Consider the following 17,316-nt stretch of genomic DNA (forward strand, 5'->3'; position numbering starts at 1 on the left):
TTTCCTTGCAGCAGTTTCCCATTAATGTCACATTTGCCATCACTCCAGTATGCCACTGTTCCCAGTGGGAAATTTCGCTAACACCAGCACTACAGTAAACAGCAGTGCCCTTTGCCCAAGCAGTCTGAAAAACAGGACCACAGATGTGGCATTATGAGAGGGCAGCTCTGGGCGCCTGTTCACCTCCCAAGGATTACTGCTGTAGTAAAACCACATGCTGTGTTGAAATGTTCACATGGACAATGACCTTCACCTGCTTGAAACTCTGCTTAACATTTCCAGGGAACTGGTTTGACCCCACATGCAGCCTTTTCTGGCTGCCAGCTTCTCCCAGCCTCTATGCACGGAGAATGGTTTCTTTTTGCTAGTAGATAGCATCTGCTCAAATCCAAGACAAACCTTAAGCATTTAAAATCCAACATTCACCCCCTCTTTCAATTATTGAGACTTCACAATAAACAAGAGAAAGTTCAGGGAACTTTCACTTCTCCCTTGGCATAGTGAGCTTTGCTCTGTGCCTTGGGCACTGTATTGGCCTCTTAATGACAAACTTGGGATCAATCCTTTCCCTTCCAAATCTGGAGCAAGTCACTCACAGATCAGGCTTTGGGGAAGGTATTTTTAACTTATCAGCATTCAGGAGCCCCAAAAGTACTGTTCTCCACAGTCAGGGATACATGAAAGACAAAGGCATCAAGTACACCCTCAGCAAATTTACAGATGACACCAAGCTAAGCGGTGTGCTTGGCTCAGCTGAAGAATGGGATGTCATCCAAAGGGGCCGGGACAAGCTTGAGAAGTGGGCCCTTGGGAACTGTGTGAGGTTTAACAATACCAACTGCAAGGTGCTACATCTGGGCTGGGGCAACTTCTAGGGGCCACAGGCTGGGGGATGAACAGATTGTGAGCAGCCCTGCCAAGGACTTGGGAGTGCTGGTGAATGAGAGGCTGGACATGAGCCAAACTGTAATCTGGGCACAGAAACCAACTATATTCTGGGCTGCGCCCAAAGCAGCATGGCCAGCAGGATGACAGAGTGGAATCTGACCCTCTACTCTGGTGAGACTGCACCTGGAGCACTGCATCCAGCTCAGTGGGTATTCCCACCTGCATCCCCAGCACAGGAAGGACATCGGCCTGTTAGATTGAGTCCAAAGGAGGGTTACCAAGATCATTAGAGGGATGGAGCACCTCTCCAATGGGGAAAGGCTGAGAGAATTAGGATTGTTCAGTCTGGAGAAGAGTAGGCTTTGGGGTGACCTAATTGCAGACTTCCAGTACCTGAAGAAAGTCTGCAAGAAAGATGGAGAGAGACTATTTACAAGAGCATGTAGTGACAGGACAAGGGGGAATGGCTTCAAACTGAAATGGACTAGATTTAGAAATTAGGAATAAATTCTTTACTGTGAGGGTAACTCACAGGTACTGTGAGGCACTGGCACAGGTTGTCTAGAGAAGTTGCAGATGTCCCACCCCTGGCAGTGTTCAAGGCCAAGTTGGATGTGACTCTCAGCAATGTGGACTAGTGGAAGGTGTCCCTGCTTATGACAGTGTGGTTGGAACTAGACAGTCTTTAATTTCCCTTCCAACCCAGGCCATCCTGTGATTCTATGATTCGTTCTGCTATTCTGTGATGTCTCTGTCCCCAGCCAAAGCCACTGAATCACTGAATCCAGATGGCTACCGAGAACCATCTTCTCATCTACTTGTAACCTGACAGAGATAGAGGTAATTCTGGAGGTTTAGCAAGACTGCCTCCCAAAACACCCAATCCCTCCACTAAACTATTTTCTTCTGTCCCAAATCTTTAGTATATTTAGTAAAAGCTACACTTGGTGACTCATAATGGTAACAGTGAAGTAGCAGAAACCTACAAGAATCTTGATAAACTTCCTTGCTAATGATTGTGTCTTTCAAGTAAACATAGATGTAAGCCCAGATATTTTGCAAGTTCTTAGTTTTCACATGATCACCACAGATTTCTCTCAAATTGTAGACACATCAACTTACAGACAATGGTTGGCCACTCTGAACGTACTGTGTTTATTGCTCATTCTCCAGCTCTTACTGCTGCCACCATGTCTGTAGGAGAGACTTGTACTCCCAGGCTAACATATCTCAGGTTTTGTTCCTGGTGGCTGTTGAAGGTATCTGCATTTGTTCACAAAGGAAAAAGAGGAGGTTGAGGTAGATCAGCCACAGAAATAAGTAATATCCTTGTGTGAGTTCCCCATATCCTACCACCTGCAGGAGTAAGCTGCAGTACTGGGCAGCAGAAATAAAGTATGCTTTTTATTAATCACCACTCTGAAACAGAATGCATCTCTCTAATACAGTCATATCAGTCAGTTCAATGAAGAGGTGTTTGGCACCAAGTCCTGTTCTCCAGGGAACACAGTAACACTAAAAACAAAGACATCTAGGACATTCATGTCAACAGGGCTGAAATTTCTCCCTCTTGAGTCTCCAACATAGTGTTTCTATATCCACAAAACGAAACTATCAGTGGTGCTGCATTAAGTGCCGACATCTGGAATGCCACTCCTAAAATCCCTTTCTCTTGCCTCATCACATTACCATGCTGATTTAATTTCAAGCTGATGCTAGGCAGCAAAAAGGCACTTCCTTTGGGGAGTGCTGTGTGCTTGATCAAGCCAAAGGACTGTAGTGAGTTGTGCCACACAGTGCAGCAGGAACTGTTTGCCAGGCTGTGTGTTGTGCAGTGGGTCACCTGGTAATGCCTAATGGGACTTGGCAAAGTGGAGGGAACTTCCACTCATTTTCCAATGCAGTTTATTCCTCTCCCTTACAGCACCTGTGCAGGGTGCTGCCCCTGTGGGCTGGAGAGCTGCACTTACTTTCTAAACTAAGAAGGAGCAACTTCATGCAACTTCATGCAACTTCCACGGGGTGTAATGAGGCTGAGCCCATGGGTGAATGTATGGGTGGAGTTTGGTAACTGAGTGCAAACTGGTGGGCAGTATGCCAAGAAAAAGGCTTAGTGTGATTAATTTTCTGAGCTTAAGCATCAGCAGTAGGTGCAAAACTTGAGTGTTGGAAAGATTTGGGGTGGGGAGGATGGAGGTGTGTGGGGGGAGTGGGCATGGTCATACTATCTACAACTTGTCAGGAAAACATCCCACAACAGACACAACAGACATGCACACATCCAAGAAACTAAAGCACATCTGCTTGGACTAGAAGTGGTAAGATTTCATCTATTTCATAAGAAATAACTAAGCCTATTAGTATATATATTTAATTAGCACCATGCTTTATTCTGCTACTTTTTTCCCTCACCCTTTTTAACTACTTCTTTTACGTTGGAGTATTAAGCATCAAAATCACCCAATGATTGGGATCCCCAGCCTAGAAAATATACCTTCTAAGCTTTTTTGTTCTTGGAAATTCCATCTTATGAACCTTCTTGCATGGGAAACATAAAATACCAGAGACATCAGACATAAGCAATGCCATTTATTGAAGCTTGAAACAAATATGTCACCACAGTTTGCACTTTAAACGTTGAAATGTTAGAACAAGTTGTGAATGTGCCAAATACACATTTTTTCCTGAGCAACTTTTTGAAGCTGATGTGTTTTGAGCTAATATGATAATACAATAATAAGATGCCTCTGCACTTAATACTCTACTCAGTTTTGAAAATAGTGGCCATCTGGGTTCAGATCATAAATCCACATTTACTTAAAGTTTGTTGTGTCATAAGAGCATGGGCAATGCTCTGTTAAAACAGTTCATGTTGTCACAGTCTTTTTCCTAAAGTTTTAAGCTAAGCAACAGTAACGACTGTGCTTCCCTGGGTAGAAGATTCTTTTGATTAATGTCCATAATATAATTTATTCACTTTTGTCCCTTTCAAATGAAATTATAGCTCCCTGAAGAAAACATTGAAGGCAGAAATGGTTTTACTCCACGCTAGCTCGAAGGAGCACTGGAAGGGACAACCCTTGCAAGCATTTTTCTCCCAGCTGCGCCATATCCACTCAGCTTGTTTCTCATTAGACCACATGCCTGGTGGCCCACCTCTGCTGACCTCTGTGGACAAAACCTTGCAGGTACCTCTGAGCACAGAAGAGTCCAACTCTGAAGTGAATCTAACTTCATCCTGCCCAAATCCCACAGGATGCTTCTGAGAAGATAACATTCAGGGAATATAAGAAGTATCTACACTGTCCACCAGTCTAGGTTGTTTGGCTGTTGGAGAGCTGCCCTGGATGTAGCAGTACAGCCTCTGCTCCACACAATGCAGCTTGAGGCCAAACCCTGCCCAAATCCTCCTGAAAGGAGGTTGGAGTCAAGTGGGGGTTGGTCTCTTCTCGCAGGCAACTAGCAGTAGGACAAGAGGGCACAGACTCAAGCTCTGCCAGGGGAGGTTTAGGTTGGATATTTGAAAGAGATTTTCTACAGAGAGAGTAGTCAGACATTGGAATGGGCTGCCTGGGGAGGTGGTGGATTCACCATCCCTGGAGGTTTTCAAGATGAGACTGGATGTGGCACTTAGTCCCATGGTCTAATAACCACAGTAGGGTTGGTCTCGATGATCTTTGAGGTCTCTTCCAACCTGGTTGATTCTATGATTCTATGAATCAGATGGAGCACCTCAACTCCTTCACATGATTCAGTATTTCTGTGTCCAGTGGAATAAGAACTGCCCAGGTTTCTATTGCTCAAAGGGTCAGCAGCCATTCAGGTCCTCAGAAGGACAGAAGCACACTGTAAAACTTAAAAAGCATTTTGTCTGGCGTTGGCCAGCAACACCACAGACATCTATTATTGTAAGAGTGTGTGCATGCATGCACATGCACCACTGTAAGTCATCCCCACATGTATTATAGTAGCACCACATTTTTAACAGTGGATTTTATTTTATCAGCACCTATAACTGGGGTTATATTGCCACCACAGAGGTTAATAAATCTAACCTTACCATGCTGCATATTTTGAACTCCCAGAGATTTCAAGTGAAGAAGTGAGCTCTTAGTCAAAGGTCACAAACCTATGAAAAAGGACAATTAGACTTGTGGCCATCATTAGGTTAATACATTATGGCCAGGCCAAAATATCTCGATTAACTTTCATAATAGGGCTACTGCTAGTCATAATTCTGCAACCATAGTGACACTGGATTCATGGCTATGTGTCTCACTCTACAATGCATAAAATGTGATATTTCCCTGTATTACAATCACAAATTATCAGGTAACTAGGGAGTAAATCTGCGATTTTCAAAAAAGCATGAATCAAGGTGTCCAGATGCTACTGAATTCCAAAGGAATCTAAATGTTCTGCTCTTGTGCAGCTCATTTGAAAATGCCCAGCTTTGTCAAAGGGTCCAGTCTTGGCTCCCTGAAGTTTGTTCTGCCATTTCCTACACTAGCAAAACAGATTTTGGCTAGTGGTCTACTAATGCCTGAGGCTTGAGCTATGCAGACACTACTCTTTGCCTCAGGCTTCTGTCCCAGGCGTCCTCACCCTCACTGTGATCAAGGATTTGCACTTAAGGAAATGTTTGCTGTGAGTGAGGTGAGAGTGCTCTTGTGGATATTGGCTTACACTCTTCTGGGACTTAGTGGATTAAACAATAGCTCTATCACCAAATATTGCATGAATTACAAACGATTCAGGTGGTAGATGCAAAGAGCTTTGCTTTTATGGTACCAAGAAATGTTGCTTAACGTATTTGGGAACTTAACATCCCATATTTGATGGGGTTTTTACGTTACAGAAAGGGATGGGTAGCGGAAGAAAACTGGCCAGAACAGGCTATGGCTGAGGTATCCTTTAGAGATTCAGTCAAGTACTAAATTAACATTTTTTTTTGATTCTGGAAAACCCTATGTTTCAATTCAGCCTGCACATCATACACAGTTATAAAACTGTGCTTTTACATTTACAAAGTGAGCAATGAATTTAAAGAAACACTGCCACTTCACCTTGATTTCTAAAAACAGAAAGGCGAGTGAGTATAAAGGGAACTGGCCATGGTGCAGGGCTGTGTCTGCTGCTCCATTGGCCTCCTTCACAAAGCACTCGTGTGTAAGTGGTGCTGGTGTTTCAAGTGGGTTTCAGAAAAGAGATGGAAGAAAGAACAGGTAAAACATTCATTAAAAAAAATCAGAAAATTCTTGCAAGCTTGTTTCTAGCGTCTATGCATGCCTAAGAAGTACTAGCTGCTGGTACATTGCAAATTATGTTACAAATTTTGGAATATTACTGAGAAAAAATGAAGCAGTACATTAGGACTGATAACCCTAAGGGATGTGTATTCCCAATTTTGATCACAGATTTCCATTTATGTTGGATAGTTCAAAAAAGATAAGGAACGTAAAACCTGTAAACAGAAGGCCTACTCAAAGAAACAAGAGCAAAAAACCTAGTTCCGAGTTGCTTGGTTGTTGTTTTCTTGGTTTTGAGGTGATTTTCTTCTAGATTTAGTGTAATTTTGTTGTTTCAGGCCTCGCTGATCCCCATATCTTGCTTTGTTACGAATTTGGAGCTCACTACACGTGAAGCAGCACTGAGTCCGTATTGACAGCAGTAAGCACTTCCCAATGCCTTTTAGCCTCTGGCAGAAGTGAACGGACAGCTGGTCTTTGCTGCAGGGCAGCCCTATGGTAAAGAAGGTGAGAAGAATTAGCTATATTTTGCTGACAGTGTCTGTATTTCTAGAATTTTAAGGTGCTTTATGCCAGACAGTCATGCCTATTAAGGCTCTTATTTATGATGTCTTTCTCTTCCTTTGTACTACAGGTTAGCTTGATCGCCCGGAAATTCTAGTCTATTTTAGTGAACACATGACCTTCTGTCCTGGGAAATACAACACTCTATACTGTTCAGTGAGATTTTCCTTTTGCAGCAGACATAGCTGATCTGTGTTTTTTACTTTGACATTTCTGCCGATAAGGACTGCCAGAGAAAGCCTAGCAACAATGATTTGTGCATCTGGTACTTTTGCATTCTTGTAACTGCAAAATGGACTGGCAGTGTGCTGCAGAGCCACACAGGGCAGGCAGGAGAGCACAGACAATGTACATGCACCTACATGTTCAGCTTTGCTATGCTTCAATTTCTGCATCACCAGACAGGGACTGGTACAGTACATATTATAGTGCTGATTGGTCTGTGGTAGCTTAAATAAACTAAGATGTGCTAGATTTAGTTAGATAAGAGAAACTGGAGGTCCTCAGCTGCAAGAAGACAAGGTTTGCAAAAGCAGGAAGATGGTAAATTAGCCAAATGCAAGGCTATTGTTCAGCAAATCCCTCAATACTGGAACCAGGGAAACTTAATGAAAACTAGTATAAATATCGTCTAAAACAGATAAAAGCATTTCTTTTCACACCAGGATGTGAACCTCTGGATCAGCTGTCCTCAGGATACCCAGTTCCCAGAGCTGGAAATTAGGGACAGGGAATTGCATGAGGCCTCCGTAATCTGGCAGGAGATGCTTAGTGACTTGCTATGCCAATCAGACACTCACAAGTCTATGGGCCCTGATGGGACCCACCCCAGAGTAATGAGGGAACTGGCAAAAGAACTTGCCAAACCACTCTCCATCATCTACCAGCAGTCCTGGTTAACCAGAGAAGTTCTAGCTGACTAGAAATTAGCAAATGTGACACCCATCTACAAGAAGGGTCAGAAGGATAATCTGGGGGTCTGTCAGGTGTACCTCAGTTCTGGGCAAGGTTATGAAAGAGATCATCCTGAGTGCTCTTACACAGCACATGAAGGACACCCAGGGGATCAGGCCAGCCAATGTGAATTTACGAGAGGAAGGTCTTGCTTGATCAATCTGATCTCCTTCTATGACCAAGTGACCTGCTTAGCAGAAGAGGGAATGGCTGTGGATGCAGTCTATCTGGACTTCAGCAAGGCATTTGACACTGTCTCCCAGAGCATCCTCCTGGAAAAACTGTCTGCTCATGGCTTGGATAGATGGATTCTTTGATGGGTAAAAAAGTGGCTGGATGGCCAAGACACAAAGTTGTGGTGAATGGAACAGGCAGTCACTAGTGGTGTTCCCCAGGGTTCAGTTTTGGGGCCAGTCCTATTTACCATCTTTATTGATGATCCAGATGTGGGGATTGAGTGCACTCTCCATAAATTTGCAGATGATACCAAGTTGGGTGGGAGTGTTCTTGTGCTTGAGGGTAGGAAGGCTCTATAGAGAGACCTGGACTGACTTGATCAGTGGGCTGAAGACAAGTGAGTAAAGTTCAATAAAGCAATGTGCTGGGTCCTGCTCTTGTGTAACAGCAACCTCATGCAGCACTACAGGCTGCAGGAGGAGTGGCTTGAGAGCTCTTCAGCTCTTCAGCCCTTCCCCAGGAAGGGACTTGAGGGTTCTGGCCTACAGCCAGCTCAATATAAGCCAACAATTCGCCCAGGTGGCCAATAAGGCCAATGGCATCTTGGCCTGTATCAAGACTAGTGTGGCCAGCAGGACTAGGGAAGTGATCATCCCCCTGTACACATCACTGGTGAGGCCACATATCAAGTACTGTGTTCAGTTCTGGGGCCCTCACTTAAAAAAGGACACTGAGGCACTGAAAGATGTCCAGCAAAGGGTGACAAGGCTCATAAAAGGTCTAGAACACACGCCTTACGAGGAATGGCTGAGGGAGTTGGGTTTGTTTAGTCTAGAGAAGAGGGAGCTCAGGATGAAGGAGGCTGTAGTGAGGTGGGGGCTGGTCCCTTCTGCCATGCCTGCTGCAGTGAGAGGACTAAAGGGAATGGCCATAAGCTGAGACAGGGGAGATTCATATTAGATACCAGAAACATGTTTTTCACTGTTAGGGCAGTCAGGCATTGGAATAGGTTGTCCAGAGAGGTGGTGGAGTCACCATCTCTGGGGGTGTTTAAGAGGCATCTGGATCTGATTCTAGGTGATGTGGTTTACTGTTTTAGGGATTACAATGGTAGTGCTGGGTGGACAGTTGGACTGGATGTTCTTGAAGGTCTCTTCCAACCTTGATGATTCTATGATACTGTGAACTTGCTGCCACAGGAGAGGGTGGAAGCAGACAACATCACAGGGTCAAGAAGAGTTGCAACATATTACTGGAAATTTAAACTAAAAGGCACTGTAGGGGGAACCTTTAATAATCCTAATACATCAGGTGGGAATGCTAGAGGACTAACGTGGAAATGAGTCTCAGGAAAGGACCAGACTCGTATATTCTTGCTAAGTAGCATCTTCTAGTGCCATTGTTGGAGACAGTGTTGGGCTGCATGGACCAGTGGTCTACCCAGTAGGGTATTTCTTATGTTTTATGGGCCACTTGAGCTTTTATTCACAGAAATAACTCTTCCTAATCTGTGTAGGCAGCTAGCTGAGTCTGGCTTTCTGAGCATGAGAGGGTTGGGAAATAAGTAGACCCATTCAACCCTAGGGCAAAACACATGCTAAAGATCTTTGAAGAGCAGCAGGAGTGATGCATCACTCTCAAGTGTACATCAGATCTGCACTGCCCTCAGGAGCTAGACTCTTGTCTCATTGTCAAATCAGACTCTTACTACTGTCTTATTAAGAGGGAAGAATCATCTTCCAAAAGGCTTTTGAAAACTTGTCTAGGACTTTGAGCTGTCGCTGGTTTTACCTGAGGGTACATGATGGATAATGCAGTTCACAAACTACAGATGAAAAACATGTATCTTTCCATAAGCTTCTCCCCTCCTCAACACCTCTTTTGTGGGCTATTAACCATCTGGTCTCCCAGGCCTTTGAAAGAAGGAGGTACAGGACACCCTGACACAAAAGTATGTCTCTCCACCTCTTTATTTTGGACAGTCTCACTCTGTGGGATACTGATATTTCTTACAGTGTCTGTCTGCAAGAATTTGCTTGCTTGCACTCCCAGTCCAGTATTTGCATTTTCCATAGGGGATCTATCTTAAGAAATGCCATCTGTTTGGACTCACTGCGTGTCCTTCCACAGCCCTCAAAGCAGCCAGAGTTACCTAAAACAGGCCAATACAAACAGACTGATTCACTTAGTTCTGGCGCCATAAATTAGGGATGCAGACTCACAGGACTGCACTCCCCATCATGGCAACACAAGGCCAGGACGGCTGGAGAACACAACAGAGTGGTTCTGACAACAGAGCTGCTGAGCAGTAGTGGGTCAGGCTGACCTGCAATTACTGAGCTTGTAGTATTCAAAACAAGTTGATAGACTGGGTCAGTTCCTATTTTTTTGCAGAATCTCAGCACAAATGGAGAGCTGTATGGAAACTGATGCAGGTGTATTACTATACCTGTACTTTTCCTGCAGTCTTGCAGATTGCATTTCTGATACTCTGTGGGCTTGGCTTTATCCACACACATACTGTCATCTTCAGTTTCATTAGTTTCTGCATTCATGCATTTCACAGTTCTTTGCTGAATGCCCCCTCCACAAGAAGCAGTGCACTGAAAGAGAGTAATTTTAACATATATAAATGTCTTTTCAAATGAAAATTTTGTAAAATGCCAATCAATCAGCTGTAATGTGTCAGAAAGGTAAAAATGCCATATGATCCAGAACCCATGACATTACAGTACTTTGTGTAATGCATGCTTCATCCAGACACCTCCATGGTGCCAGATTTGGCAGGACACAGTGGAGGGTTAAATAGTATAAATGCAGCATCTTGTAATGTGTACCCAGTGGGAGAGGACTGTTTTCTACAGAGGAGGATGAGGATGATCTGAAATGCCAGTTGTACAAAATAAGAAAGTAGTAATCCAAATTAGTACAAATTAGTATATTTTTTGCTTCCTGTGTTTTCTCACAATCTAAGTTAAACATGAGCAATCAATCGCCTTGTTAGGTCTACAAGTGACCAACCTGAGATTTTAGAAAAAAGCTCAGTTTCATTTCTTTGGTGACATTTACGTGGTGGTTACCCTTTCTTTATGACCACAAAAGAACTGACAACTGCTTGTTCTGGCTATATACAGACAGCCATAAAAAAGGAGAACATCTTTAAAATATGTTCCTGTACTGTTCTGCAAATGTACCTAACCCTTCCAACTTTCCAGGGAGTCTGAGAATTCCAGTTAATTTAAAATTCTTTTTGTCTTCAGATAAATAGTGGCCAGAAAGAAATATAATTCAACAGACAGAGACTGTCCATTAATGAAGCACAGGAGATGAAGACAGGACCACTACCTCTGCAAATTATTCTCTCTCTGATGTATATCCCAGTGCATGAGACAATATTACTGGTGTACATGAATGAAGTACATTAAAAAGTCCTAGGTACTCTTGCAGCAAGTTTGGATTAATGTTGAAAATATTTTATATAGAGTAAAATTAGTAATTAATACAGTAATATGGGATTAATAAATTTGTTAAATAGTCATTATAATTTTTGGTATTTGGTTGATTATTTTAGGCATTTCACTTCCATATTTAAGTGTTACACTAACTTCACATTATGTTATAGACATGTCCATCTAATGGCTTTGTGTCAAGACCAACTCATTACATTTCCTGTGTTAAATGACTCTCCATTGTTTCCTTATTTGTGGCTTCTGCTTTCAGCATTCCGTCAGTATTCTCTTCTGCTGTGAGGAGTACTTGTAATGTATGTAATGTTTCTCAAGGAAACTGGAGGAAAAGGTTTATTACCTATACCAGTTTCTTTATAAATAAACATGTATTGCAGATACTGGAAGGCTCCTCAAAGATGCATCTCATATTTGCCAATTAGACTACCAGGGTGCTAAATTAGAAGGCTATTGGCTAAAATTCAGAATTTCTCTTTCTGTGGGCAAGTCCAATATTTCACAAAGTTGCTTTAAGGATCCCCTAACCCGCTACAATAGCCTTGAATAGTGGAAAATTTCAAATGAGCAAAGGATGAATGTCAATAGTATCTCCTTTTTCATTAGACAAGGAAAAAAACCCCAGCCCTCCAACAACACCTAATCAGCATCACAAAGTAAAAGCTACAATGTCTATCACCTCAAGAAATGGAGACTGGCTGCCTATGAAATGTTTGCTTTCAGAAGTTCTTCCTTTGTAGCTTCTGCTGTGTGTAAGAAACTATACTTGGCATAGGCACTGAAATTCAAAGACAAGAGGGCAATATGACCAAATACGGCCAACTCATGACAAAAAGACAGAACAGAAATAAACTGAATCCTACTGGGCTCCAGGCCTGGTTAATCCACTGTGTACAAGGCTGCCTGTTACATGATGCAATGGCTTTAGGTCTTTTGGTCCAGTCACAGTATCCTTCTTCTGGGCAGTAGATGTGCCGCTTTTGCTGGCCACCACCACATGTTCTCGAACACTAAGAAAAGAGGGGCACAAAGAGAGGTGGGAATAGGTGAGAACCCAGAAATAGACTATAAAGACAGTTGGAAAAATCCTCCAAGGAGTTGTATGCCCATGGACAGAGCACTAGATCTGACACCTGATAAATGAACCTCTCCAATTCTACCAGTGTCCCTAGCATGAGGACAACTGTTTTTATAAAAACAACTATGTTTTTATAACATATTTTAAGTGGCAAATAGGTGCAATCATTTCCCTATTTTTACTTTTTTCAACCCTTGCTGATTGGTCTCATGGCAGGGGTGATTTGCCTGTGCGCGATAAGGGACAATGTGATCAACTCCCTTGAAATCCAAAACCATCAGGTCCATAGGGCTGCAATCATGCTGCTTTCTCCAGATCCGCTTTCAGTGGGAGCAAACACTAAATGTAATCAGACCACGTGCTTTAGCTGACATAAATGTGTGCCTGGCTGCCTGTGAGTTTCTTGGCACAGATTTATACTACAAAGGGACCCAAAAGTCAGATTTATCTTACATCTGGCCTAAGCCTCTGGCTCAATAAAATTTCAGCCCAAAAGTGTAAAGGAAAATTTTAAATTCATCATAATGAGAAAGCAACATTAAACTGGGAGCAAAAGGGATTAATCCAAATGAACCACATTTACTGATCCAATCGGACAGCTAAAACAAATATTCTTCCAGGCCATCTGCTTCTCTCTTTCAGGGTATGGTAATTTACAGGTCTAGCTGTGCATCAAATGCAATCCTAAGAATGAGTCTGGGAAGCTTTACAAACATCTATGCTAATTTTTGCCATAACCATACACAAGGACATCAGAGTGGTACACACTAGCTGTGTGTCTTTGAGCAAAAATTTACTTAACAGCATGGGATTTAACAGTCACTGACAGGTAATTGCTTATTCCCCAAGCTTCTTTAAAAGTACAATACCTCATTCCAGGGCTCCACACGCCACTGCAAGCAAGGCTCTGTGTTACAACTAGTGTTGACTTGTGGTTTATATCCAAGTAATTGGCAATGAAAAGGCCTGAGAAGTCGTTTTTCACGAACATCAACGCAGTGAATATCTCGGGTCTTGAAACCACCATTGCAGTTGGCAGAGCACTGTACACAAAAAGAAAAGGGCACATCTCTAAATGATGCTCCATTGAGGGGCTGTACCTCCCCAGTCAAAGAGGAAGAGGACAACCTGAGCTCTGCATCCCAGCTCACAGAGGGTATTTCCAGTTTACCGTAACAACAATCTGTCGTTATGCTTAAACACTGTGGCTTTCATCACAGCTAATTGGAACATGCCATATAAGTACTTTCCTTCCTTCACTGCAATGTCCATTAATAACATGGATGCATATTTAATTGGGAAATCTTGCCAGTCATTTCTAAAAACATCATAGTGAAAGAACATAATGCAATAAATACAAAAAATGAATTCTGTATGCAGGGAAATTGTCAGGTCCTTAGTTTTTTTCAGAAAGGGAGGGAGGGATGGAAGGAGAGAATGTGAAGGCACAGTTGTTTTCTCATTCAGCCATTGAAAAGGTAGGTGTCAATGGCAGCAGATTGCTCAGGGTGGCAAAACTTTTCCTTGTCTTAGCCCATAGACTTCAGTTGCTGCTAATGTCTCTAGGAGACAGTGGACTCATCTAATAGCAGCAGTTCCCACCCTCATTGCTTTTGCTCCTCCATGGCACCAGGGGGATTCATACCCCAAAAGCAGCCTGGGCATGAGAGAATGGGAGAGAAGAAAGAGGCACTCTGAGCCTTACAGCCTGTGAAATAATTTCTCAGCTTAGAGCTCCACTAGTGAGCTAAGAGAGCCCTTCCAGTCTCATTTTTCTCCAGAGCTTCCTCTAAGGCTTTATGCAGCAGCACTAAGTCCAGTCCGTGTGCAAATTATACCTGGTATTAAATTCAAACTGCAGGATCTAGTCTGAAGCACCTTTCTTTTAGGGAAGAGGAAGAACTAGATGACAGGAAATTAACAGAAAAGCTCTACAACACTAGCAGAGGAACATAGTCATCTTGCTGTGATAAGGTGCCTTAAAAATGTTTGAAATGAGTAACACGAAACAACTGTCACTTGGTAAAGCAAACAAGAACTAGTCATTTCTATATATGAAATTGTGATTAGGTTTGTATAGCTCACTTGCTGGAAAATAAGGGTAGCCTACATAACAGAAATCTGGGAGGAAAAGCCCTTTGTCTCAAACTAGTTTCACAACTGGACCGACACTTTTAAATATTTGTTTCCCATAATACTTTATCATTAAGCCTGATATCTATCTGCTTTCTGTGGCATTACCTATCATGGACTTGTTGCAAGAGCAAAGACATTTATGAAGAAAAACTGAAGGTGAAATATGCCCAACTGTGACTGCAAAATGTCTATGTAGCATTTAAAACTAATTTTGAAGGCGTAAATGTAGTTATGTAAAGCCTTGGCCTTTCCTGATCTTTTAAAACAGGTATGTAATTCATGTACAAATCAATTCTGTGTCAAAGAGCTCAATAATATAACACAGGTTTTGCAGCTATAACCTTTTCTTTGTATGAATCTGCCCTCTAGCCCTATGGCAACAATAATGTCCACAAAAATGGTATGTACCAAAAAGGTCTGAGACATCTATATTTTTCTTTATTAAATCAACATTATTTCAAATACAATTTTGCAGTTTTTCTCTTATGAGTCTTGAAAAATAACCCACTGTTTGAAACTCCATTTTTAGACTCCATTAAGATGAAATGTATTAAGTTTCTAAAAGTCACCAAAGTCCTTTCAGGTGCTCATTGCAAATCTTGTAATACAAGAATGGAATTCAAACACAGTTCATTGAGTTCCACTTACCACCCTGGACACCCTTGTCCAGGCCATGTGTACATTACTAGGACCAAACATGACTCCATACATAGCAGCCATTCTCCCAGTACAGTTTTCTCTAGTTTTTTTACATGCAAAACTTAGAGGTTACATGCATGGGGCACAGACCATGCCACATAAGAGATAATATATGGTGACAAGGGTGAATAGGAAGATGACAACTTCATCTTCCAAATTCCCACTGCTTCTTAAAATTAGGATATGCCTCCGGAGGCAGAGATCAAAGAGATGACACAAGCAAATGTGTACAGCTTTGCCCTGGGATCACTATAGAACACGAACAGTGAGTCCCGCTTTAGCTCTAGATGCAAGATTTAATGAGCACAACCCACCACCGGAAGAACAAAATTTACAGCAGATGTGTTTCCAGATAAAACTTGGTCAGGAAATTAGTAAATTAGTGCTAAATGGTCATCTGGGAATCACATATGCATTCACTGAATAAATAATTGTTTTAAAAATGAAGTATTTAGAATTTCCTACTCATTGAAGTTTGCAAGCCTACTGTTCACACACAGCTCTGAATGAAGTTACCTTGCTCCAATTTCCTGTCTTCCAGCTAGCACATGGGCGAAGATAACATTTTCTTGCTGGATCAGGCTTTTTTGTGTGCTGACAGTGAGACGTGTTCCTGCTGCTGCACTCCACATGTCTCCAGAAAGCCCCCATTCCACAGGTGGTAGAGCACTAAGTAAGAGGAAAGTCCAGGGACAAGTCCTACATTAGTATATCATCCTGGAAACAATCCTGGAAGCTAAATATAAACATCTAGAGGCATTTTAGATGACCTAGGTTATCTGAGATACTCAAAAGAAGACTTCAAATTCACCTAAATTTTACTTAAGGTTCTGAAGGAGGACTTTCTATGGCTTTGTTAAGACAATATCAATTCTGATTTATACTACACACTTCTCTCCTTTGGCAAATTCCTGCTTACTGAGACATTCTAAATCTGTACCACCTGTTCCACTGTTTCCTTCTGTTATCTTTGGAGACCCAATGTAAAATGCAATTGGATTCAATCTTCAGAAAGAGCAAAAATAAAGTCAGAAAACTGTAGATTAAAAATTAACTAAAAGTAACGAATAAAAAGAAAAGGTTCTGCATGTTAGAATTAAGGTGTGTGTGTGAAATAGATGTTTTCTTTCATGAGAAACATAATAGGTGACTTATTAATAGAATCACACAAAGGCTGAAGTAGGAAAGGACATTTGCTCAAGCAGGGCCACCTAGAGGCAGTTGCCCAGAAACATGTCCAGTTAGCTTCAGGGTATTTCCAAGGATGGAGGTTCACAAATTCTCTTTTTCATAATTTTTTTCTTCTTCAAACTTGTAAAAATAAAAGCAAAATGTACTTTATTCACCTAAAGTTAATTTTAACAAAGAACAATAGCTTGAATAAGGATATCAAAAGATTACTAAATCATTAAAGGATAGCAAAGTTAGATGCATTAAGTATCCACAACTTGATTTTATTAGTTCTGTGAAACTGAATGTTACTCAACATTCATTCCAGTGTTCCTCAATAATCTTTGAACTGTTGAGACTTATTTTTTGTAACAGATTGGAAAAGTCCCAGAGGATGTGTTCCCCTTTCCCATGCAGAGCTCCAGGCTGGGGACAGAGTGGCTGGAGAGCAGCCAGGCAGAAAGGGACCTGGGAGTTTGGAGAGACAGAAAGCTGAACATGAGCCAGCAGTGTGCTCAGGTGGCCAAGAAGGGCAGTGGCATCCTGACCTGGATCAGGAACAGCATGGTCAACAGGACCAGGGAGGTGATTTGGAGTACCGGTTGAGTACTGTGTTCAGTTCTGGGCCCCTCAGTTCAGGAAGGATATTGAGGTGCTGGAGCGGGTCCAGGAGTTGGGATCATTTAGCCTGGAGAAGAGGACGCTCAGGGGAGACCTTATCACCCTCTACAACTCCCTGAAAGGAGGTTGTAGCCAGATGGGGGTTGGTCTTTTCTCCCAGGCAACCAGCAGTAGGACAAGAGGGCACAGACTCAAGCTCTGCTAGGGGAGGTTTAGGTTGGATATTAGGAAGAGATTTTTTACAGAGAGAGTGATCAGACCTTGGAATGTGCTGCCCGGGGAGGTGGTGGATTCACCATCCCTGGAGGTTTTCAAG

At 42.3% G+C, this 17,316-nt stretch overlaps 1 protein-coding gene across 1 annotated transcript in view; it reads right to left on the reverse strand.

Annotated features, from left to right (window-relative positions):
* Positions 1-6,394: 6,394 nt before the first annotated feature.
* The window catches only part of LOC103800680 (A disintegrin and metalloproteinase with thrombospondin motifs 12-like), a gene marked incomplete at its 5' end in the record, with an annotated part of 57,237 nt that continues 46,315 nt past the window's right edge, over positions 6,395-17,316 (reverse strand). Inside the window, 5 exons of the mRNA XM_009073065.1 lie at positions 6,395-6,630; positions 10,282-10,435; positions 12,160-12,306; positions 13,244-13,417; positions 15,726-15,878. Of these exons, the coding sequence (XP_009071313.1) occupies positions 6,395-6,630; positions 10,282-10,435; positions 12,160-12,306; positions 13,244-13,417; positions 15,726-15,878 (864 nt within the window). The remainder of the gene's footprint in view (positions 6,631-10,281; positions 10,436-12,159; positions 12,307-13,243; positions 13,418-15,725; positions 15,879-17,316) is intronic.

This window comes from Acanthisitta chloris, unplaced genomic scaffold (assembly GCF_000695815.1).
Source record: "Acanthisitta chloris isolate BGI_N310 unplaced genomic scaffold, ASM69581v1 scaffold9324, whole genome shotgun sequence".
In the NCBI taxonomy this organism is placed as follows: Eukaryota; Metazoa; Chordata; class Aves; order Passeriformes; family Acanthisittidae; genus Acanthisitta; species Acanthisitta chloris.